The following is a 25,932-nucleotide window of genomic DNA, read 5'->3' as shown; positions in this document are numbered from 1 at the left end:
AACCGTTCTTATGATCGTCTTTAGCTATTTGGCCCAATTATCTTTAGAAGATTCTATGGCTGTTTTTTGCCATTCCTATCGACACTCCCATGGGTGTTTTTAGCTTGTTCCATAGCCATAGCTATATCGAAAGAAGAGCTAAAGACAGCCATAGAACCGGCTATAGAAGACGCTAAAGACACCCAATGCCGATACGAATAGCTAGAGACAGACATAGAACCGGCTATAGAAGAAGCTAAAGACACCCATAGTAACGGCGATACTAATCGCTGAAGACAATCATAGAAACGGCTATAAAAGAAGCTAAAGACAGCCGTAGAACCGTTATAGAAAAAGCTCAAGACACCCATAGGAATGCCGATACAAATAGCTAAAGACAACCATATAACCGGCTATTAAAGAAGCGAAAGACACTCATAGGAATGTCGATACGCATAGCTAGAGACAGCCGAAGAACCGGTTATAGAAGAAGCTAAAGACACCCATAGAAATGGCGATACGAATCGCTTAAAACAGGCATAGAAACGGCTAAAGATTATCGGGCCAAATAGCTAAAGACGACCATAAAAAGGATTTTCTATAGCCAACCATACAATATTTTTGTATGGCGACATACGGCGCGAGACATACCCGCCTTGATCACATACCTTTGAAGGATGCTTTATGATGAGCTGGCCGAGCAGCCCAACCGTGAGGCAGGGCTCGACAGAGCGCACTCTGTCGGTGGCACGGAAGTTAAAATCGGTGTCGTGCAGCCAGGTATCCATTGACGACGCGAAGCGCTTCTCGTCTTTGTACCGCACGGCCTCACGCTCGGAGGAGCACTGCATGCCAGCTTTTCGCAGCACCATGGCCAGCGGAAGCCAGGACAGCAGTAGGAGCTTCCGGGAAATACCTGCGTGGAAGAACAGGGCGACGACATTGGACAGACACGCTCCCCGTGCGGTCCCGCTTCAGGGATGGTCGTACGGAAGGTCGCGGCGTGAAGAAAATCTCGGCAGGTGGCTCAAAGAAATCATCGTGGAGTCAAACGTGGCGGTGAAGCTAATGAAACAGTGATATGTGGAAAAATTCACGGCAGTGAGCTAGATCCGGTAGTTCGGTGCGACGTTTACGAGCTGTGATGGCAGAATCACGTGAATAGTCTGAATGTATGAAGTGAGCTGCGCGGTTTTGCAGGGCGGCAATATCAGCTATCCTGTATGCTCGATTGAGACCCCAAGTGGTTGATAAATCCCTATGTTACTCGGAGCGTGGACCGTGTGTAAGAGTTACGCTTGAGAGAACCTCAGGACCGTTCGCAGAAGCCAGGGCATGTTGTCTGTGATAATGCCATGACAGGTCAGGTTGAAAGTGAATTACAAAATATTTATAAGTGGAGACGAGGCCAATGGTAGCATTATCAAGAACATAGGAGGTGTGTTCGGGAGGTGTAGTTTGTGAAGGACATGTACTAAGATTTAGACTTCTTTAGGCTCATTAGTGAAGATGAGCGTCACGCATTGATACTGCAGGCCAGTTTTGAAAGCTTTATGGTCTTTAATACGGTAAATCACGCAGAGTTCAGCAAAAAGCTTATTCGGCAACAGCAAGAGCCACAGAATGTTGCTGCTTGACATCATTGACATGTTGCTGCTTTTGTCTGTATTATTGTGTATTTCCCACTCCCCTCTGTAACGCCCTCAGGCCCTGAGGGTAACACAAATAAATAAATAAATAAATGTTAAGTCGTTGGATGGTAAATCATTTGCATATCCCCTCTGGAGTGAATTACCATTTGCAGGTACTTATTTAAGGTGCATGTGCATGTATGTGTCCTGCTTAGGGATAACCCTAATCAATGCTCACGATGAATAAAATTTTTCCTTTTACCTCTCCTGAGGGGCGAGCTTTTTTTTTTCTGTAATGAAAGGTAAGTAACGATTGTAAACCAGTGTTGCCAAGTGCAATTAGTGGTGCTGGTGGTTCGGCTGTTTATCTCTGCCCGCATTTCGCACTCTCCCGTTTATGTTGGGTCGGAAACTTGTGCCCCACGGGCCAGCCAACACTACCCATGCCCGCCGGCACGAAGTCACCATCTCCTTCCCCATGTCTCCTCCTTCTGAAGGATAATATGACAATTTTACCCTCGAAAGGTATTAGGCAGGAACAAAGTAAAATCGTTTTCAGTGGGCATTCACCCCCATCTTCACACTAAGCCACATAACGTCTTTACTTTCTTTCTCTTCAACGGTCCTGAAAATCCCCCCTCATCCTGGTTTTCCGTCCGGCCCTTGCCTTGTAGGCTTCATGCGACTGGATCCTCCACTTCGGAAGGTTGCCGACCCCGGCTCTAGCGTATTACTCAGTGGCAATGTATTTGGACATCGCCTCCTGTATTTTACAATGCCAAACGCATCGCGCGCTTCCCTATGGGAGTGAGTGGTACGCTTGCAGTGCTCACATGTCGTAAGGGGGGGGGGGGGCCCGATCTGAATCGGTATAACCCAACCGTAACTGAATTCGAGAGACGCTTCTGCCAGGTTGCCAAGGCAACCAATGTTTGAGATTGCCAGGTAATGGCGCTCTCAACAGCGTTAGAAAACTCACAGCCGCGGCGGAGCACGTTTTGCCAACGTTGCCGCTTTCCACCACGCGTCGCCCAAGATGAACCGGTGACGTGACTAAAGCATTGGGAAGGCTACCGATTAGAGGACATTGGCCGGAGTAGAAGAGGGCTTGGTCGGCCGGTTCGGGCTGATGCGTTTGACATTGTAAACATACAGGCGGCGATGATTTGGAACGCACAGAATATATAAAAACACTTATGGTAGAGTCAGGCTTCCCATTAAACCAAAGTCCCCTTTCGGCTGACGTTGAGATTTTCGGGTCGAGTGAAACAAATAGCAACCAGCTCAGTAAGTTTCGTAAATTTATCGCTAAATGTGGTAAACGCATAAAGCAGAGAGTTATAATTATGCATACCTGTCTACTACCGAAACCCTCAAGTCTATTGAGCTCACTGTTGTTCCGCTCTTATAGCCTGTGTTCCAGAGTAGCGACCAGGGCTAAAATATGAGTAATAATACACAAGTCTACTGCATTAGTTTCTCATAGGTTCTGTCTATTTCATCTCTATACACCTTGTTGAAATCGGAAATTTTATTATTGTCCTGACGTTCTCTAATCTGATATATTCCTGCCGACGGCAGTAATGGCCCATTGTAGGTACACTCTCGTGCGCGCAGCCCGGCATGCAAAAACTACTCTTCTGTTTCCGAGCCCCAGCAAGCCCGAAAATATCGCTACCAGCGCCATCATCATCATTATCACCATTGCGCGTGTCCCCGCGAAGACGTTTTCTGGAACGCTCGAGCTCTACGGTACCGGGCCAACCGCTCAGAATCTAGCCCACTCAACACCGCTGACATACGAAAACATGGACCGCTCCCCGAATACCGCTGCAGAGCCACTGAAGCCATCACCCGCTGCTCCGCTACCCGGGGTACCAGGTCCGCCCTCTGCACCGCCAGCCGTCCTTCCTGGCTTCGCAGTCCAGGACTCTTGGTCCGCCATCCAGGACAGCCTGTACGTTATCCTTCACCATGGCCCTTACCAGCGCCGTGTCCTTACGTGCGGCGTGCTGTCCTCGTTCGGTGTGCTGCTGTACGCCATGTCGTATCTTTTGCTCGGCCGGGAGGTAGACCACTGGTGCAGTCCTCCCGACTACTTGGCTGCACTGTCCGCTGCCCAGTGGAAGAACCGCTCCATTCCACTCCAGGAGGACGCGAGCTTCAGCAAGTGCACCATGTACGGCCCACCATTCATGGTAATAATATCTCCACTGCCTTTACTAGACACAAACTATACCGGAGTAGTCTTTTTACTAGGTGTGAAATCGTTTATAAATACTAGGTGTGAAATCGTTTATACATGTATTGACATCATTGACTAAATGTGAGAAAACAGATTGGTTTGCGAAAGCTTTAAAGCGGAGCTCTGCTAACCTAGGTTCCGTTGAAAACTGCGTGTGTCCACAGGGCGTGTAGAAAAAAGTAGCTTCAAGAAAGTGAATCTTGCGGCACAGCCAATTTTCCGTAGCTCTCAATTGTGGGATATGTGGTGTTCTCCGGGGACCTTGCCAGCACTCTGGGGTAGGCCCCCACGCTAGCTCCCTGCGTGTCAACCACGCGGGTTCCCATGCCTACGGCAGCCCAGCGAGGTTCGCCGATACGAGAACACAATAGACAGTAGTGCCGAAGCACAGCCGTTTATTTGGGGAATCCCAAAGCATGCGAGCACAAGGCTCGACGGCGTTCACGAATCACGCCGTCCGGGTCATGACCGCGAACGGGAGGCAGGCACTCACAAACAAGTTTCCACCTGAGAGACATGGTATCCGCAACCGCCGCGATGTTCCGCCGAACCAGCCCCGACCGGGTCTCCGACGAGACTCTCCCTACTCCCGCGCGCACACGCTCGCGCAGCCCGCACCCGCGTGCCTATACCCGCACTAAAGATCGGTGGTGCCATCTCTCAGGGGACGCCGACGAACCAGCGGAGCGCCGGACCGGTTTCCGAGCACAAATCTCTCCCGAAGCGCGCGCCGGCGCGGGATCGCGGGTCGCGGTTCTCAATGATTCCCACACAATGTATTAAGTATATCTCGAAACAAATATAATGAAATTCACCATTAGGACGGCTGTATTATTAAGCAGAGTTTAATTTGCCTGTCATAGATTTCAGTGAAGTTGTAAACGTTACTGTATCCCTATCTGCTGTCAATACACGGCTTCTACGGAGGGAGTGTAGTTACAAGAAATGGCTGTAATTCTTGTTTTATCTTAGGTATCCTGAAACGAACTATAACACAATTGGCCACTAAGGCGGCCCTATATTCCGCCCAGTTTGATATACTGTTTATTATTACGCATTTAACAGTGAAGTGTAAATATTGTTACACTAGTTACTACAAGCAATGGTAATTGTCCAATCACCTGCATAGCGTATGTGCGAGGGAACGGTGAAATCTGCGGTTGACTGGCAGGAACAGAAAAAAAAATCATGTGTGCCACTAGCTGACTGCTGACCTGCCCCGTTCCGACTGAATGACTGGCCTGTAGACCTGGTAAATAAAGACATCCGCATCCGTTACGCCCGTAGCAATATTGTGGAATGGCCGCCTGCTGCGGCTGCATTGGCCTCTAGGGGGAGTAAATAAGTGGCGGCTAGAACGACCCTACCATTACGACGAGTTTAATTGACTTGTTATATTTACTAACAGTGAAGTTGCAAACGTTACAGAAAACTTATCGGCTGTCAATTGATGGCCGTGTACGCGCGGTGTCGGAACAATTTTCAAGTGCAGAGCACTTAATGGGCTCGCCTTGTCCTCGTGGCTCGGTAACAGACGATGTCAACGACTGCCGGAATCAGGCGGCGCTGTGAGATAACGGACCCAAGAAGAGCCTTATGCATCGTTATTAGGGTGTCCCGTTGATACTTCGAAAATCAAGCGGTTTAAATAGTTGTAACCATTCGAATCTCGTGAACCCCTGGAGCTTGCCATACATCTCTCCGTTTTTCAGTGCAAAAAAAAAAAAAAACTGCTAGCACATTTCGAGCAAAATCTGTGTATATAACCGGCACCCTCGCATTCATTTAGTTAGGAACGCTCGTTGGGTTGGTTTTTACGATAGTAAGCGGAAAAAGCGGCCGGGCAAGAAAAAAATGGCACTGTCGAAATGGTGCATAAAGGCTTGAGCCGCGCGAGGCAGAAATGGCGCTTTCGAAATGACGCAGAATGGCTGTAGCCGTTCAAGAAAAATAGTACGCGTTCGCAATGACGCAAAACAGCTCCACGATACGAAATGAGAGCAAGCACAAAAAGAACAAATCCAGCTGGCGCAGTTTTATTCACGGGGCGCTCGAGCTCTGCGGAGGGTGTATTTTATTAATTGGTACTGCAGGCCAATATTTAGGCAAAGGCAGGAGGGGCAACAATACGAAAAAGACTAAGCAAACCAGAGTAGCATCGTTATAGACAATGCAGGAGGCACATCAAATACATTAGGATTCATGAAAATACATCGCATAATACAAGAAAAGGCGGCAAATCACTTCATAACCCTACTACAGTCCTAAGCAAAAAACTTTGCCGGATTCACACCCACCTGGCGGTAGCGAGTTCCACACTGACACTGCGCGTGGGAAAAAGCTGTTTCTAAAAGCAGTTGTGCGACCGAAAATTGGTGTTAGAGCGCTCTTATGACTGTGTGTCTTGAGGTCTCGGCAGTCAGGGGTGTCACAATTAGGGGGAGGACTATTTTCAACTTGCCAGTTACACAATTATGTACAAATGAGATTGCACTCATTTTCCTGTGTGCTTCTAATGTTGATATATTAGGTGTCATCAAAGATGTTCGAGAATCACACCTCTTATATTTTGAAAAAAAATCTTACCGCCTTTTTTGTATATTTTCTATCTGGTTGGAATCTTTTTTAGTAATAGTGTACCAGTCAACTGCGGCATATTCAAGTTTTGCACGTATACATACGTTATATACGAGAAGCTTTGTTCTTTCTGGGCCATTTTTTAATCTTATCTTTAGGAACCAAAGCTTTTGAAGGGCGGGTATTGAGATATCAGATATGTGCTCGGACCAGGTGAGCTTATTTGTAAAAGTGGTCAGCTTATTTACAAATAAAATGTTGTCTTAAATAATCTATTACATTTCATTTTATTATTATGTTAATCACATTATTAATTAGTTATAATAATAAACAGTCCAATTAATATTCTAATGTCCTAAATATGGCAAATTACATTCCTAATTGAACCCATTGTGTATGTGCATTGCTACACGAATAGAATGCGGCACAAAACACTGAGAGTTACTCGCACTGTCCGTCGAACCAGCTCTGCTGATTGCAGCCTGCGCATTTCGGTATGCACTACCCATATGAATGATTGTGCTGGCTAAAGTAACAAGTGAGGAATGTTTTAACTCTTTTCCAAACAAGCATTTGTCACAAGTACTTTGTAAATCCGGCTTGTGAATTGATACCAGTCACAGAAATAACCCGAATAAATTCGGAATGGCTCGTGAGAATTGGATGTACTGGTTACTGCTACGTTTTTTCTACGTTATAGCTATTTCATTGGCGAGAAAAGGAAAACGAGAAGATTCCGGAATGCTTATGCGGGTGGTTTGATTCCGCCTTTTCACGCAGGAAGGTAAGCGGAACGGCAGCACAGTGGTATCCTGTGACCGGTGGGACTACGACATCGCCGACCGAAGAGACAGCATCGTTAGCAGGTTCAACCTGGTCTGCGATCGCCAGTACCTATACGGGCTGTCCTTCGTGGCCGCCATCTTGGCAAACGCAGTGTTGTCGCCTGTGGCGGGCTTCGTCTCCGATCGTTTCGGCAGGAAGCCCGTGATCATAGTTTGCTCTTTCACGTGGCTCATCGCTGCCATCGGCAACAGTGTCGCTGAGACGTACGCAATGTTCGTCACCACCCGAGTGCTCGCCTACACGGCTTGCAACTCGACCTTTACACTGATTTTTATACTTTTGTACGAGGTCACCGGAAACGCGAGGCGCTGGCTCTTTACCATCCTCGACACGGCCGTGGCTGGGACGTTCGGTCCACCGTTCGTGCACGTCATGTCCGGCCTGGAGCCGCGTTGGGAGTTGAGCCAGGGCGTTCTCCTCGTTCCATCAGTGCTAACGGTCCTCTGGTGCTGTCTTCTCAGCGAATCCCCCGCCTGGCTTCTTGTCACATGGGATCTAGAGCGAGCACAGGCTGGCGCCCTGGAAGCGGCCCTTGTGAACGGGGTAAGCCTGCCTAAGGCCAAGGCCACGTTCTTGGCTATCGCCAACCAGATGCAGAAGATTGCGCTGGGTCAGACATCAACTACGGGTTCATCCCTCGCCCTGGAGCGAACTTTTAAATTGAACACTACTCGCCGCAAAGCGGCTGCTGCCTTTTTTACCAGATTTACTCTCAATGCGATCTACTTTGGTATGGTGGCCACTGAAGAGGTCTCTGGTATGAGTTGGCACCTTGTCGATGTTTTCGTGACGACAGCCTTCTATGGCGCTATCTGCTTGGCCGTAAACAAGTACGGCCCGAAAAATGCGGCTCTGATCGCCCTGGGCGTGGTCTTCATGCTCGCTGCGTCAAAGACCCTTGCCATTGTGTTGGCCAGTCAGGATGTGCAGTCCATCCTGCAGGCCGGTACGAAGATTGCCGTGTCTGCGGCGGGGAGCGTGGTTCTGTTCTACACGGCAGAAATCTTCCCTACGGATGGGCGCAGCGTAGGCATCAGCATGGCTCTCTTCTTTGGCTCCTCCGGAACACTGTGCGCCATTTTTGTGAAGACGCTTAGCGGTGAGCACGCGAAACTGGTGCTCAGCTTGTTTGCTGCGTTGATGGTTTCGCTCAGCATTGCGGCCATTCAGTGGCTCCCGGAAGTATTCATGGAGAAGTCCCCGAAAAGAGACCCAGTCTTGAAGAGCGAGCAGGAGAGAAAGGAAGCCCTTGTGGCGTCACTGGGAACTCCAAAAAGAACTCCTTCGCTCCAACTAAGCACCGGGCCATCCTCTAGGCAGAAAGAGGCTACTGTGCGAACGCCATCGGCAGTGCCCTCAGTGTCTGAAACGACGTCGAAAACACCTCGGAAATCATGGAAGCGACGACCGTTTGAAAACAGTTTGTTTCCTCCTGCCATAACCCCTTAGCCTTGATAAGTAGTTGTCTAGTTGTCCCTCCCACAACGCCACCAGACAAATCGCTTCTGTGATTACTTTTTTACTGCTCCTTTTTGCGTTTTTGTTCCGCCATACCCTGGTAAAATTGTTCCATCCACAGCGTGCAGAACGTTTATTGCGTTTTAGCGCCCTGTACGGAATGTCTTCAATGCGCAGTGACGGAGTTATGAATTTGTGGCCAAATTGCGCTGGTGGTTACACAAAGTACTGCGAAACTGCTTCTTCATCATTTTTAGGCGACTTTTGAGAACCTAACCATGTATATATTGTGACATTAGGAACAGGGTGTTCGTGCTTCGTTTGATTACTCTGAAAGTCTGTGAAGCAAGAAAAAGTGTAAAATCTCGCCATGATGAGAAAACATGTGCTGCGACTACAAAGTGCTGGTTTCGACGTTTCGCCACTCGCACTGTGCAAATTGCCACTGCTGATAACCACCTTAGAGATGCACGAAGTGACCGCGGCATAGTTCCAGTGTTGTGTACGTTGGTCATGTGGGTTTTGTCGTATGCTCTAATCAATACGAGTCGTATTTTTGTTTGAAAAGATGAAACTCACACATAACGCCTGGACTTGATGATAGGCGTTGTTTACTGCAACAATACGAATGAGAAAATAATTTCTTGAAGAATAAAATCTCTTATTCTCAATCCAAAACAATCCCTTCCTGTGTTTCTCCCTGGAGCGCGTTTAACAATGCACTGAATGCAATTTTAGCGAAGTTGCCGTACATCCGGCGAAGTCCGGATAGGGCAGTATACCAAGAGATATAACATATGTCGAGTATTGGTTGCTTGTCATAAGGAGTTTCTTCGACGTGGAGTTTTAGGCAATTAAGAATATCTGTCTGCTGTCAATACATGAGCTTTCGTGAAGTATTACGACCTGAAAAAAAGACGCATGTGTAGTGCATGTAGGCCGCCAGGTTTCTCAGATACGCCTTCCGGAGACGTTTAGCGGCTGGAACTCTGGTTTTACCGGAAATGGTAAAAAAAAAATTACGCCCACCTCCCCTCGCTGGAACCCTGGTGTGATGCGACGCTGAAGGGGGTTCCATTGTGCGTTTCCGTTGGGTCGATTACCCGAATTGCGTGAGCAATCGTCGGGTAATGCGAGAGAGAGAGAGAGAGCAAGCGTAGCGCGGACGACCGTCGAATGAGAGACCGGCCGGAGCGCGGCACTCCGGCAGCGCAGCGCAGCTGCCGGAGTGCAGCGCGCTGCCGAGTTCAGCGCACTCGGGCGCGCAGCGGAGTGCAGCGCGCCCGAAGAAGAGGAGACCGCGGAGAGAGAGGGCGCTGCACATGCGCACAGCACGCTTGCGCCGCGCGCAGGGCCGCGCGCAGTTGTTGGGAGAGAGTGTTCGCTATCGGCGCTTTCGGATAGAGCAGAGGAGGCGAGGGGAGGAGAGACGCACCTGTGCAGACGCGGACGACAACGACGCAGGAAGGACAGGGCCGCCGGCAAGAGATGCTCCTCTCAGCGTCGCATCTAAAAATTATGCGACGATGGGCAGCTCAATTGAAACCTTTGCAACGTGTGTCTTACAGAACAACTCTTTCGATTGACACGCAGCGAGAGGCTGACATGGCAAAACTGGATTTTATTGGCCATTGCTCCTTTTAATAATGAGTGGTCTGGCACAGAACTCCTTGACCACATGATGCTACAATCATCCCATCGTCGGGTAAATGGAAGGAGTAAGTAAAAAAAAAGTGCAACAGAAGTAGCGGCAAAATGAAAAGATACACAAATTGCCTTAAGTCCTTTGTGTATAAAAGTTTTGATGTTGGGCGCTTGATGTGAGTAGATTTCCGAGTCTACTGTCCCGTGTTGTTGCTCGCCCCATTCAGCTGCGCCTTGGTCGTTTGCCGGGTGGTCGTCATGCTTGAGTGTCTAGCCGGGATAACACTCGGCTGCCGTACAGTGGTTGACGACGGAGCATCGTCGACAGTTGTTTTCGGCCGTGGATGGCCGGCCATGCCTCCTCTCGTCGAGTATGTCTGGTAGACTATGCTTTATGGAGGACAGTCTTCTACTGACTGTGGTTGCCCTGCCGAGGTAGCTTCTCGCGCATTGTTTTCACATTCCTCGTACATGTCTCGGACACGGCCGCTTGATTGAGCGGCCCTGGCGCAACTTTCCGCCAGTCGCATGGGCTGCTAGGGAATGGCACCACGAGCGAAATTTGGCGAGCTGCAGCTAACGTCTCGGAATAGCCGCCGCCCGTCGTTTTGTATGTGTATTCACTAACGTGTTTAATAATAAACGAAAAATACATGCAGGTAATTGTGTTTTTTCTAGCGCCTAGCTGTTGTCTTTGCCGCGGTACTAATTGGAGTGCTAACCAAAAATTTTTTTTTGCTTTTCATTTATTCAAAATTCGTATGAAGACGTCTTTGATTCAAAGTCATGAAAACACATGTACTACACTCATATATTGCGCATACATTTTCTGTACACCCTATAGAACTCTCAGCAAAGTTATGACGTATGCAAATTTCGCCATACAATAGGAAAACATGCTACATAGCATTGAGGTGCACTAATTAATTACGAAAGAAGAACTTCGAAAGTTCCAGTCACTACACCGATTTCTGCCCGCGCACGCCTCGAATGAAGAATAAAAGAACTTGAAAGTTCCGCTCAATGTTTCTTGGGAACGCCTCGAGGGAACGCTGGGTTTCTTGTTTCTTGGGAACGCCTTGAGGCGGGAATGTTTCTTAGATGTTCAAAAAAATTTGTTTCAGTTCAGACACACAATAATCGGGAACCTATAATCAAAAAAGCATGCAGAGGTATTCTTCAAGACCGGGTAATTGGGCCAGTTTACGCAAACCCAAAGAAAGCATTGATTTGACCATTTAACCTGCATACACTTCAGAGAAACCAAGTTCACACCGACAAAATGCAGCGAGAAAAAATTCGCGCCAATCCACTCTGTGAATGTGGTTGGAAAGCAAAGCTGTAAACGGCACCCACAACGATTACCCATCGACGATACTTAAATTCATTCACGTCGCTCTACTAACAGTGAAACCAGAGAGAAGTGAAATGCACTTAAACACACCATTTATTACTTCAAAGAGATATTCTTGGTAAGGTTAAATCAAAGCATGATGCATTCATGCATCATGCTTTGATTTAACCTTACCAAGAATATCTTTTTAACCTGCGCCTGAATGGTGATTGGAGTTGTATTGGTGTAGCATATGAGTGAAAACTCTTTTTGTAACTTAAGGAAGCTCAAACCCGTGGTTAGACGATCTTTCTTCGCCGTCTCTGCCGCCGCGGACGGAGGCGACGAGGTCGGCGGCAAAGACGAAGGAGAAGGGTGAGGAGGAAATACTTCTATTCAGAATTCTAAACGGCCCAGTGTGCGGCCCACCTAGCGGTCTTCAACAGCTATCCCTACTCTTTCTACATGAGGCATACAGAGACCGGGTCCATGTCTACACGGATGGGTCGGTCACCACGTCCAGTTCTGCCGGCGCTGTTTTGATACCACAGAAGTCGACCGAAATTTATTTTAAGCTTTCAAACTCTACGACGTCAACCGCTTCTGAATTGGCAGCTATTCGGGAGGCCCTTCTATTCATCCAGCAGGAATCGCCAGAAAAATGGGTTGTGCTATGCGACTCGAGGTCCGCTCTTCAGTGCATCCAATCTGCCCTCCGCCGCGGCCCATACGAACAACTTGTGGCTGAAATCCGGTGCTTATATGACACATTAGTCAGGCATAGACATGATATCGTTTTCCAGTGGCTCCCAAGCCACTGCGGCATTACTGGGAACGAACAGGCGGATAGAGCGGCTCATGGCGCCCACACAAGTGCAAGATTGACCCGCGTCCCTCTGTCACGCACTGATGCTGCAAGGTCGCTGCGGTCCATTGCCCGGGAAATCACTCTCGCTAAGTGGAATACACCCGAGTTCTCTAACGCTCGTCTTTACTCGCTCGACCCAGATTTGCAGCGCCACCTACCTAATAACGTGCCCCGCTCGGACGTCACCTTACTTTGTCGCCTGTGGCAAGGTGTTCCCTTCACCGGTGCTTACTCCTACACCATTGGAATGGCCAACAGCCCTGCTTGTGATGCGTGCGCCACCGACGAGACGATTGAACACCTTCTGTGCCATTGTGACCGCTTCATAACGCCGAGGCAACAGCTCTCCACCACACTTCGCCGACTCGACGACCTCCCCTTTACGGCGCAGACAATTTTGTGCCATAGGCGCTGTCCGACACAGGCCGAAAAGGCTATAAAAGCCCTACTGCTCTTTTTGAAGGACACGGGCCTGTCTGAACGATTGTAGGGACATTACTATAGTGCAGTGCCCTTAGTTCGCCCATTTTATCAGTGGACCGTATTAGTTTTGTGCATTTTCTGGTTGTGTGCGTTGTTTGTACCGCCTTTATAGTTGCCTGGTCACGCCTTGTGTTTTTTCTACTTTTCTTTCTCTCATTTTCTCCTTTAATATGTACCGCTGTCCTTTCTTTCCCTTTCATTTCCCGTATCCCCTCCCCCCTGAGTAGGGTAGCCAACCGGACAGTATTCTGGTTAACCTCCCTGCCTTTCCTGTACTATTCCTTCCTTCCTTCCAGGCGAGTGGATCCTTCTTCACTGGAGCCCATATGCAGTCCGCGCCGCCTGTGCTCTGTCCACCAGCTGAAGCTGGGTAGGCAGAGAGGGGCTGGACAGCAGCATCCCCCGTTGTTCTTGTTGGGTAATTGACGGAAAGAGAAGGGGGGTGCTCAGGACTAAAGTCGCACACCCCGATTATGTGAAGGAGTGCTCCTACTTGCGAGCAAAATTTACATTCAGCGTCGTAGCGACTCAGGTACATTAGGTGAAAACATGTTGGGTGTGGAAAGGAGCCGGATTGTATGAGCCGTAGGGTAGTTGTTCTGTGGAAAGGTCAGGGTAAGGCGAAGGTAGGGTCTGTCTAGCTCTGCAGGCGATAATGCTGGGTTATGTCCCTGAACGTGACAAGTGGGTGACTGTCCTCATGCAGCTTTATTGCCTTGGGTTAAAACCGCAGGCTTGTCGTGGGCGTATTTGTTGCCCTCCATGGAAGCGTAAGCGGATGTCCAGATAAGCTGAATGGAACCGTTTGGGGAGTGGGTTTTTAGCACATGCAGTGCAGGTCGGGGCAAACAACCCGACTGGTAATTCCGGTAGGCTTGTTAGGAATCGGTGGCTACCTTCCGAACCCCTTTTTGAGTGAGAGCCAAGGCGATGGCTTTCTCTTCTGCTGCCGTAATGTCTTGGGTCTCGAGTGAGGTACACGCAAGGAGGTTGGTTCTGGAGGTAGCCACGATGATGGCGTATTGCTGCCCTCGATGTTGGGAGGCGTCTGTGTAGATGAATGCAGGAGCCGCACCGAGGGTGCTGTTCAGCGCTTGATCCCATGTTTGTCGGTGACGCTCGTCATGTGCGGGGTTCATATTTCTAAGAAAAGGGAGCATCTTTAGTTCTTGTCGCCAAGATTCCGAGAGTACATCAAGTGGAGTGACACGCTGTGGCTGCCCAGCCAATCTAGTGAAGTATGCGGCGACCCGCCGCAGTTCTGCTCAATCGGAGCTTCAAGTTGGAAAGATGGGGCTGTATCAGCTATTCCACCGTGTTGTGAAACCCCGTGCTAAGCATGCAGCCTCTCTGTGGACGCACTCATGTGAAGACCAATGGCCTGCTCAACCACCTTTTTAATAATTATATAAGCATCTTTATGTCCTCCTTGCCGAGAACAATAGCTTGAAGTAATCGAAAGGTATAGGATTCCTAGAGGCCTCGCTCCTTGGTGGCAACTCGCCTGATCATGTGTATGATTTTATTGAATCTGTGTTTGAGTCGCTGCAAGTATACTTCACTCTTGGTGTCGGCCTGGAGATGTAGGCGCAGGATCTTGAGGCTGGGGCTTGGAGTGATGGCCTGGGCGTCAAGGAGTATTTGAAAGTGTTCCTTGATGTGTCGTTTGGCGTTAGGGCGGACAAGGAGCTGTAGTTTTTTACGTGAACACTGGTGGCCACAGGCTTTAGCACATTGGCGTACTACAATTGAGATGCCATTCGTTGGTGTGAGCGTCCTTTAATTTTTGTAACCCTTTGCACATGCGCAAGGCGTGAACAGGGCCGCTAGACGTGTCGCGGAAGGACCGCACAGCGGCGTGAGAGGTCGCGTGGCGCTATCACGTGAAATTCAGCGAGTATGCAGAAGGTAAACCCGTAGATGTTCTTGGTGAGTGCACTCCCTTTCTTCTCCGTCTCCACGTGTGCTCGTAGCCAAATCGGTAAGACAACGCGCTCTCGCTTTGTTATTCTATTAGTTCCACGTTCGATTCCTTGTGGTGCCAGTAGATTCTTTTATTTGTTAGCGGGAGTTTTCTGTTGACACCAACGGTAGCGAAAGAACCCTTCGGGGGTAGAGGTAAAAAGCTTTGCTTTAAAAGTAGTGCTACACAATACCCGTACTATTAACCACTCATTGCTATATTCTATCTACCTACAAATATAATGCGCAACCACGCCTTATTTTCCCGGCATGCAAATCGAACATACCCGTGTTTTTTTCAATGGCACGTGAGCAGTTTGCTTACCGAGGGGGACTGGGGGAGAACACCAGCAGAAAAAAAAGCGTTCCTGCATTGTAAGCCCTCATTCACACAGCCATTTTTTACCCCGTCACTCACCGTAACGTCACCGTCTTCCGTCATGGGCGACGGTTTTTCGGGCGATTTCTCGTCGAAAACGGTGCGACGGTGACGGGAGGCCGAGCTTTACGTTTCCGTCCCGTCAACACGACGGAACCCTGCCCCGTGGTAAAACAGATAATCAGAAAACACATTTTTACAGCTAAATTTATCGAAGTGTGAGCACAAGGCGTTTTCTTTACTTTTTCAGATGAAGCACGCCAATTATAGGCTAAACTGATCATTAGGCAGATGACCCTGTACACTGACGGAGAGACCCGCCGCGGTGGCTAAGTTGTGCTGCTGAGCACCAGGTCGCGGGTTCGATTCCCGGCCGCGGCGGCCGCTTTTCTGTTGGAGGCGAAAAGCAAAAGCGCCCGTGTGTGCGAGATTTCGGCGCACGTTAAAGATCCCCAGGTGGTCAAAATTAATCCGGAGCCCTCCACTACGGCGTGCCTCATCGCCTGCGTTGCGTCGGCGCGTTAAACCTTACAATCAATCATCACTGACGGAGAGCTCCAGTACGAACGCTACTCCATTTACGTCTCCATCGTGGTTTCTTAACTTGACAGTGCTGTGACGGAAAAAGTGACGGCTGTGTGAATCAGGGCTAAGCCGCATCTACCGAGCTCATTACTTGCAGATTTCGGCTAGGTTGTGACAAGCTGCCCTCTAGCTCGTGTCTGGGCAGCGCCTGCTATCTCATCCTGTCCGATACGGCACGACGATTCGAAATTTAAAACTAGGGAACCGCAAGCACAGTCGCGATAAGAAGACATGTTCCGGGCGCGCAAGTTTGATTAAACAGCAAAGCCGGCCATGCTACTTTGTTTTTTTTTAATGAGCGAAACTATTGCCGTTGCGGCTGCAGACAATGCATGCATTTCAGGTTGGCCTTCCCCAGCTACCCGTGCAAATCGATTCGCATTGAACAAAGCGGTATTGCGTCACACTTTTCAATGCATCGCTTGGCAACAGTTTCGCCACAAATATACGTATTGGAGCAAGATGTGCCTGAAAAATTGGTTAGGGCGCAGCACCTCTACGTCACCATACGGCGTGGCAGTAGGTACCCAGTGAACGGCAAGAAGGGCGTAGCTTGCCTTTTTTGTGAGCAGGTGCGCCGTGATGACTTTGGAGAGGTTGACGAGAGTCACCGGAGGAAACGTGCAATGAAGTTTCAAACCGTCCTCGACTTGGGACCCTAACCAAGCCTCAAACATCCTGCACGAAACTCATAAAAATACATTGATAAAAACGTGAATCGACGTTTAAGGAGTTGAGCTGGACGGGTGGAGCCACCACTCGGCGCTCCCCTCGTTAGTGGAATGAGCGGGTGTATTGGACTACGCAGCCTTCCTTTGTTTTTGCCATGTTTGCTTCGGTCATTTGAATATTTTGGGGGCGTTGTGAGCGGATATGTGCAGTGAAACGAAATCTAGACAGATATGTTGGGTTTTTAACTGCAGCAACGGCTGCGTGAACTTGTCGGACCCTTCTAAAGTTGGGTATGGGCTACAATGACATGAGAGCTCTTTGCAGCGATCTACGCTTGGCTCCAGCTGATCTGAGTGCAAATAAAACTACTATTATTAGTATTCATTTCTTCCTAAATTCACTTACGGCTGCTAAGTTTTGGAACGGGCTACATTAACACAGCCCTTTTTGCGGCGCACTGCGCCTGACTCCGCGCTATCTGTGTAGGAATAAAACTACTATAATTAGTATTCATTTCTACCACTTTAAATTATCTTCACTAGTTTCAATGACTACCGTTTCCACGCCAGCCTTGACGCTGGGATACCTCGATACGTGTGATTTGGAGAGAAAGGCACTTAATTACGTACGAGATCGATTACCGTGTGGCCGTGGAAACGTTACGCCAGTTTATACTGTCTTTCTTTATTCGTGAGCTTTGTGCCTTCGGTTTTCTTGTGTGGCAGCATGGGAGACCGAGAGCTGAAGCAGAACTCCCACGTTTGTAGTGGTCATTTTATCAAGAGCCAAAGTGATTCAGCCACCCCACAGCCCAAGCTACAAACCATCCCCCTCCGCTTACCATGTTACCACCCGCGTGGAATAAAGGCTGGCGCCGATAGTTAAAAAAAATGTTGCAGTGTTTACTTCCGTTCGTGGTTTTTATTACTTATGTATTTTAGGCGGAGTACCTAAAAAATTGTGCAATGCCTTGTGAAGAAACCAAAAACGCGCGTCTAGTTGCCCCAAAGGGGGGGTGCATCAGCCCGAGTCCTCCAGCAAGGACGCACTTCCGACACGCTGGAAGCAGTTAGGATATAGAGAGGGGTGCATGGAAATGCAAACTTAAACACCAAAATTATGCACGTTTCAGCCCAACGACGACAAGGACTCAACAGGCAGCTTTCGTCGTGCAAAATAGAATGGGAAAGGGTCAAAGTAAAAAATGCTGCGATCAAAAGACCACACTGCGTGTTGGTCAATTACAAGCTCAAATATAGTCAAAGTTTAAATCCAGAAAGCAACCATGAAAACCCCTCGCAAAAAAGCTTTGCGATAAACCCTCATCATTGTTAGACAGAGGAGTGCATGATTTTTGAATCGTAGGTGGCAGCTTGTAAAACTCGCACGAGGTCGCAGTTTTGATTCCCAGCAGCGGTGGCCGCTTTTCTGATGGAGGCGAAAAGCAAAACGCCCGTGTGTTCGAGATATCGGCGCACGTTAAAGATCACCTGGTGGTCAAAATGAATCCGGAGCCCTTTACTACGGCGCGCCTCATCGCCTGTGCAGTGTCGATGCGTTAAACCCTACAATCACTCAATCAATTAGCTTGCAAAACTCAACCGCAGCATTCAGTTGTGAAACTAAGGGCAGGTTTTTGGCGCCCTCCTGTCTCTTGCCCTCTAGCCACGCAGGTATTGCTTTTTGAAAAACCATCAACCATCTAGCAAGCAACCATTGTAAGTCCTATAAACAATGATTTTTATTGACAAGCATTTATTCATGCGGTATTTATTCTGCAAACGATTCCCGATGGCTGTTGTAAACGTATCTCTGTGAAAGTAAACACGTTTCTACCGTAGTCAAGGAAGTTACGCAGCGTCGTCTATCACCATTTCTGTTCTGGGGTAAATCTTAGAAGGCACTCCCCAACTTTGTCTTTCGCTTTTGCACGATGCCATTTCGTCATCAACTGCCAAAGGCCAACGCCACAGAATTCCTCCGTCCGGTGCACAGACCGGCGTTGTAGGAGCTCTTAGCTGCAATATATTCCTCAATACGTAAAACTGCATGCAGGCATGAGAAGGTTGCACGCATGAACGGACTTGCACTTCCAGCTTGACTTCCAGCTTGGCGCATTGAGAGTCGCTTGCTATTCGTAATTACTGAGTATGGGCGTGAATCACACACATGGCACGCCTCGTGAAGGTCGCCTCTATTTTCAAGATTTACCAATCTGAACGAAGTCATTGTGGTTATTTACGCTTTGCAAACCGCACCGCAGCAGAACGGCAAAAAGCCGTGCACAACTACGCCGCACTTACCGCAACCGGCATTCCACTGACGAGCGGTTTGCCACGGGCGGCGCTGTTAGATGAAGCGATGGTGGCGCTATACAACGGACGCCCGGTCCCTAAAGCTGTGATATATTTGCACAGTAGCTTCCACTCCAAGACAACTGAACGTTTCATTACTTCATGTTACCGTATAAACCGGATTATAGGTCGACCCGGTATATAGGTCGACCCCCTACCTTGAGGTGGGAAAAGTTGACAAAAAAAATAATTCGGCACAGAAGCGCACTCACAATGTCTATATTTATTTTCGACGCCCGTCCGTCACTGCCATTAACTATGCCTGCCGAAGTCACTCGTCCGAGCTATCAGAGTCGTCCGAGGATGACTGCTTCGCACTGTCATCTTCCATGCCATCAGGCGCATTGCTGATGGAGCACTTCCTGAACGCTCGTGTAACCATGTCGTCGGGCAGCGACTGCCCAGAGAAGGACACCCAGCTTGACACGGTCGCAACCGGCCCGTATAGGTCTTTTTGTTGTCGCCGGCTATCCACTCATTGTACAGTTCGCGGAGCCGGTCCGCGCATGGCCTCCGGAGCGATCGTGAGCGAAGTTCCCGGACGAAGTCCGCCACTTTGTTCTCCAACTCGGTGTACACCGCTTGACGTCCACGGAATGATCGGTTTCGGGGGTTGTACGCGCACAGCTTAGCTTTCTGGCTCCGCCAGTACCGCACACTTTTCTCCGAAACGCCTAACTGGCGTCGCACCGCCATATCGCCATATTTCCATTCTGCTCGGTGACTCAATCGCCGTCAGCTTAAACGCCGCGGTGAACTGGCGTCGACTGCCGCCACTCATCTCGGAACAGAGACGTACAGAAATGTACGCACGCGCGCACGCACAATAGACGAGTAAAAGACGAAAAACTAGAGAAAAGCGAAATCAAATAAAGGCCTGATAGTGCGAGAGAGTAGTCCGACACAAATGGCAATGGCGACGGACTACGCTTGCACATTGTTGCCAGACAACGATTTACATTCTGCCGATGACCGCTATATAAGACGAGGGGGGACTTTTGTGCGGAATTTTTTGGAAAAAAACTCGACCTATATTCCGGTTTATACGGTATATGCCCTAAGTATTTTGAAAACAGAAAAGTAGCGTTGTCGGCTTTTTCTTTTTTTGAATTCACCATAACATGTACAAAGCTAATTTGCTTGCCTGTCATCTTGGGGAACACGAAAAACTTGGACGAACTGTTTCGCCCTGTGTTGCTGCACCAGGAGAATCACAGGACTGGTGACGCTCCTTCCTCCGTGGCCGCACGTTTAGAATGCATTCGAATATATTTTATAATGCAGCGAAACTCAGTCCGCGGAGACGTCTAGGCAACCGGCTCGCTCGCATGCCGGATCGCTCGCGCTAGCACCGAACTGTGGAGTTGCGTCGCTCAGGAGCGAGCCAGACCTTTTGAGCCGCTCTTTTTGAAGGACGGGTGAGCGGTGGCTCAGTAAAAGTGAACGGCGGTTCTTTTGGAGAGAGGGAGCCCCTTCTAGCCCGCTCAGGGATCCGTGTCTAATGGGGCGAGCCACAGCAAAGCAAACCATGGACCAAGAGCCAACGGAGCCGAAGAGCCGGGTGAAATGAGCTAAAGCCCTAAGTCGGCTCTCTGCGCCAGCTATGCCGGCGCGAGAAAGCAACTGCACTTCCGGGCCAACTGGGGCTAATTTTCCAAATTCCTCCAGCGCCCCCTGTCGTGGGAGCAGACAACTCGAGCCAGGAAAACCGAATGTAGTTTAGAGCGGCTCTTCGGCACTTCCGGCTCTTCCGCTCAGTTACTGAGCCAAAGAGCCGAAGAGCCCGGTCAAATAAGCCGTCTGTCTGCGCCATCTATTATCGGTGCGAGAAAGCAACTGCACTGCTGGGTAAGTTGGGTCAACTTTTCCAAATTCCTCCAGCGCCTCCTGTCGTGTGAGCAGACAGTCCGAGTCAGGACAGCCGGTTCTTTTGAGCCGTTCTTCGGCTTTTCTGACCCGCTCTTTTCGACAGCTGCTCTTCGCGAAGCAGATCTTCTGAGGCGCCATTTGGGAACAGCGGTTGAGAGACCGCGGCGGCGGCGGTGAAAGACAGATGGGGAGGCCGCAATCGCAGCAGGGAACGAACTGCGTCTGTGTTTACAAAGTAATGGGAAAATAAACTCCTGTGACCATATGATTCACCACAGTTACATTTGTGCGTTCAGCTGTTGTCCGAGTCAGGAACGAGCCGGATCTCCTGAGCCGCTTAGTTCAGCTGCGGTTCTCGGCTCCCGGCGGTTCATTGGCAGCACGAATCTCCTAAGAACCGCGGTTCAGCGGCTGCTGGCTCGATGAGAAAATCGTGCTGAGCATGGCTCTCGACGAATCGTGTCGCCACGTTCCGGTAGAGTTATTAGAGGCGTATCAGCCGACCCAGCTGGGTCTTGTGTGCAACTTTCGCGGCATCTATTATCGCTGCAAAAAACGGACCCGTCTCGCTTCGAATGAACTGAACAAACCACAATATTAAAATTAGTTTCTTGAATCGTGTTTTCCAGAATCCTTTTTTCTGGCGTCTCAGCTCACTAGTAGAGATCATATTTGGGAGGTTATAAAGTTGACAAAAAATTGCCTTTTTTTCTTTATATATCCACCGTGAGTGATCCTGAAATATCACTGATGCATAAAAACTTTTGTAATGATGGTGAGGCCAATTCTTTTCAGTACAAATGCACCGGATATTGTTACAAAATAAATGTCAGGAGGCGCACGAGCACGGACCGTATGGAAAGAAAGAAACGCCGAGGGAAAGAGAAGGAGGGCCACGCCACAGCACCCTGCCGCTAGGATTGCCCCAATTATCGAAATCAAAACTAGCCAATGTTGCCGACCAGTGGTCATACCATGAACCCGCACCAACTTGCCCAACTAGCCCGTGCTTCCGTTCTGGCAATTCCTCTGTGACGGCACAAAACCACTTTATGCGTGTGCACCTAAATTCGATTAATAGAGTTCGTCAACATACAAAACTCAACATCGTAATCTACCAATGCAGCTTTAATGGTCTCCCATCCTCACAAGAGTACAAGAGTTCCGCTTTCTAATTCTTATCTTTTTTCCCTCCTCGTCGAAGATGTTTTAAGTCCGCATTTGGGCATTTGGGCAACCAAGAAGTGGCGCTCAAGGAGCCCGTAATAGTAAACGACTGCTACTCGTACCTCCATGTTCCCTATATTGTCGCGCATTACAAGATGGGTGAACCCCCCGGGAAGTTCTGAAGGAGCTCGAGCGCTCACTTCAAGAAGTGAGAAAACAAATCTCACAATGATGGTGACCCCGAAAACGCTCCTCCTTCGTAGTCGTTCGCATATGCTCCGTAGTCACGCCCAAGGCGCTGGTAACATGCGTATATGAGTTTTTAGATGCGGAGCATCTCATGCTCGGGGCTATATCTCTCCCTCTCTTGTCGTTGTTCGCCGTCCGCACACCCACTGCGCATGCCTGGCCAGTCACCGCAGATGATTATTGTTGCAGGATGCCCCTAGGGATTGACCAACCAAAGAATCCATCACGAGATAGCTTCGCGTTCAACTGCCGTCGTCATCTTCCCTTAGATGAACCCTGAGTACCACACCCCCACCGCGCATACGTGGCCAGGCACCGCTGATGATGATTGCGGCAGGATGCCCCTAAGGATTGGATTAGATGCAAAGCATCTCATGCTCGGGGCTGTGTCCCTCCTTCCTTGTCGTTGTCGTTGTCCGCTGTCCACACACCCACTGCGCATGCCTGGCCAGGCACCGCTGATGATGATTGTGGAAGGATGCCCCTAGCGATTGGCCAACCAAAGAATCCATCACGAGATAGCTTCGCGTTCAACCACCGTCGTCATCTTCCCGTAGAGGAACCCTGAGTACCATACCCCTACAGCGCATGCCTGGCCACGCACCGCTGATGATGATTGTGGCAGGATGTCCCTAGGGATTCGCCAACCAAAGAATCCATCACGAGATATCGTCGCGTTCAACCACCGTCGTCATATTTCCGTAGGGGAACCCTCAGTACCACACCCCCACAGCGCATGCCTAGCCAGGCACCGCTCATGATGATTGTGGCAGGATGCCCCTAGGGCTTGGCCAACCAAAGAATCCATCACGACATAGCTTCGTGTTCAACCACCGTCGTTGTCTTCCCGTAGGGGAACCCTGAGTCGTATGCGAGGCATTCCTCCTCTCCTCTGCGACACTCCTCTCCTCTCTGGCATTCCTCATCTCCTCTCCGAAGCTCCTCTCCTCTCCGGGATTGCGCAATGAATGGGAACACCTGCGGCTCCGCGCGCGATAATGCGAAGCAGCTTACGGTTAGAGACGCGACGGTAGCCGCTGTATACTCCGCTGGGGGCGCCACTGTATCGCCGCGGTATAAATTACGCGCGCGCTCCGCTCCCCTCATTCTCCTCCCGCAACGCCGCGATCGAACTGAAAACTAATGGGAACTTGAGTCGACCGCAAGGCTGCTTCGCATACTACTCAGGGTTCCCCTTCGGGAAGATGGTGAATTGTTTTAGTCAGTACAGCAAGCCGTCACCTGAGCTTGCTTATGAGGGTTATAGCACAGCATAAACGTGCATAAAGGATACAAAACCACCCCAACTGAAGTAAATAATAGCTAAAATGAACTTGCAGTGTAGAAAACCTCGGTGCAGAAACATATTCAACAAAAAAAGCCGAATACGACCTTAAGGGGGCAAACCCGCAAAAACGTACAAGAAGCAGTAGCTGAAACTGACAAAAAGGCAACGAAAATACTCGAAATCACCTTTATAATGCATAAAGACGTCATGAATAGATTATACGCGTGATAACCAGTGTTAATATTCACATATACCAAACCCTTGAAAATGAAAAAAATGCGGCAACAGGATTTGAACCCGGGTTACGACATTTGCTTCGCAGGAGCGGAACTATTACACTACGACACCAAGCGGTTCTGAGCGATTAAACTGAGGGCCACAAGCACGTGGACATAGCCTCAAACATGACCCTAGATGGCGCCATGCGCCGCTTGGCTGTGCTGACTAAGAAACGCCTATACGCCCACGTCCGTACCCCGTGGCGATAGAACGTCCGAGGTCAGAGACAGGTATCACACTACATTCTCTGCAACGCGTACAAGCTCTGAAGAAATTCACGGTAGCCGTCAAGACGCCGCGCATTGTCTTCCGAGCGTCGGCCGCTCTCTTCACTCTCGAAAAGAGATTTCTACACTCTGTGGTTATGTTCTTCCTGTTAGTCACTCTGTTATATACCAACGCTGATAGACGCGAAAAAAATTTCCGGGCCATTTTCACCAACATGAAACCAGGGCAGGGACGAAGCATGCATTGTATAACTGTGTTCTTGGCGCCTACGTGTTTTTACAAACGGAGAACAAATTATTGGGAGGCAGAAGTATACAGAGTAGCTGTGAAGGTCTTTTGTCTTTGAAGCACGAAGTTCTCTTCGCGAGGCGCAAACGACTGTCCCGGTGATTTTTTTAGTATGCGTTACGTTCTAGCGCGAGGCGTAAACGAGTTCCCGGCGTTCGAGTACCGTGACTACATGAGACGAACAACGATTACGACGCGACGACAGGAGACGCTAACAGCCCCGGCCCTTAATTGGCTTCGCCCCTAAACCGCCTGCATTCGCTAGTGTTCACGCAATAAGAGTATATTTGGAGTAATAAACCCCCAAATAACCCACATACACCTTATTTATAATTTATGTGAATAGTTAGATGGCTGGCGACATTTTCACAATAGCCATTGATCATTCCTTGGTATTCAAAATTCGGTAAGTGCTACTGCGGAACACAGAGGTAAAAACTCCCGTGTAGTCATTACTACTTTTTACTTTACGACTTTTTCAACGGATTTGCACCAGTGAAGAATTTGCGATTTGTTTTTGTATACGTACACAACCAATAAAAAAATATACAAAACATTTGAACTAAGTGATCGCATTGTCTGGTCCCGGTGACCACTGAATAAATGTTTAGCCTCAGTAACCGTGAGTACAGAATGTTCAATCCGCAGAATCTGCAATCCCATTTAAAAATAGTTTTTTGTAGATTCTCGAGCCGCCGTCCTTCGAATTTTCTGTGTTTTCAATTCGTTCTCAATTGCAGGTTCGTGCCAGCTGCGAGGCAATATCAAATATATATGCTTGTTGCTAATATACTCCATTCACAAGGCTAGCGCGAAGGTTCAATTCGGCCGGACTAGGACGTGGATGAGTTTGAGATTTCAACGCTGCACACTGCAAGTCACAGGCCAAAATGTAATTGGACATGTCCTCAACCTGTCCTGAAAGAGTATTCGGACCATGCGTGAATGTTTGACATTTTCCCCATGACGGAATACGCGGTTACAGTAGAACTGATACTCGAGGTGGCTGGCTTCGCTTACCTATGGTACTAAAACGTTCGACCTGGTACGGCAGACACCCTTCTCTTTGTAGAGCGATTGTCTCACGCGCAGCGGTTCCTTATCATTTCTCCCTATAACATTCGTAGCTGTTTTTTATCACCCTGTTGATAACATTGGGCGTTCGTCTTTTTGTTAACTTCATTTTCTCAATTTCTGTACCAAGGTTTTAAATAGCATTGAAACGTACTTCAGCCCGTGCCGTTCTCACTAATAGGCAGATACACGCCTTCCCCTTTTTCTACACGCCTGAAGCAGGCATGCACAAAGCTAAACAGTTATCTCTTACACGAAGGGGCTCTCCTTATTAGTTTGCCGCTACCGACACCTCGTTCAGTTTCCGGTTTGCTGTGATTGCCAGTTCCTTTAATGCGGCTATCGAATGTCCTTATTAGCGCAACTGAAAGAAAGCGGGCCAATGGAAAACATATTTCTTGCGTGAAATCCGTCAAAAAGCTAAGCAACGCGCATACTTCGAAGAGTAACAGGAAAGATAGAAAATATTATGGG

The 25,932-nt window shown here is 49.0% G+C and overlaps 1 protein-coding gene across 1 annotated transcript; it reads left to right on the top strand.

The window, feature by feature from the left end:
- The first annotated feature begins 3,418 nt into the window (after positions 1 to 3,418).
- On the top strand, positions 3,419 to 17,407 carry LOC144173131 (solute carrier family 22 member 7-like). The gene is made up of 3 exons (XM_077701647.1): positions 3,419 to 3,808; positions 7,213 to 8,377; positions 17,388 to 17,407. Exons 1-3 carry the CDS (start codon positions 3,419 to 3,421, stop codon positions 17,405 to 17,407), a joined length of 1,575 nt encoding a protein of 524 aa, XP_077557773.1.
- Positions 17,408 to 25,932: the final 8,525 nt, after the last annotated feature.

Source organism: Haemaphysalis longicornis, unplaced genomic scaffold (genome assembly GCF_048455015.1).
Source record: "Haemaphysalis longicornis isolate Haplotype H1 unplaced genomic scaffold, Haemaphysalis longicornis Haplotype H1 scaffold_29, whole genome shotgun sequence".
In the NCBI taxonomy this organism is placed as follows: Eukaryota; Metazoa; Arthropoda; class Arachnida; order Ixodida; family Ixodidae; genus Haemaphysalis; species Haemaphysalis longicornis.
The sequence above is the reverse complement of the archived record's forward strand: the minus strand, read 5'-3'. Positions and strand labels throughout refer to the sequence as shown.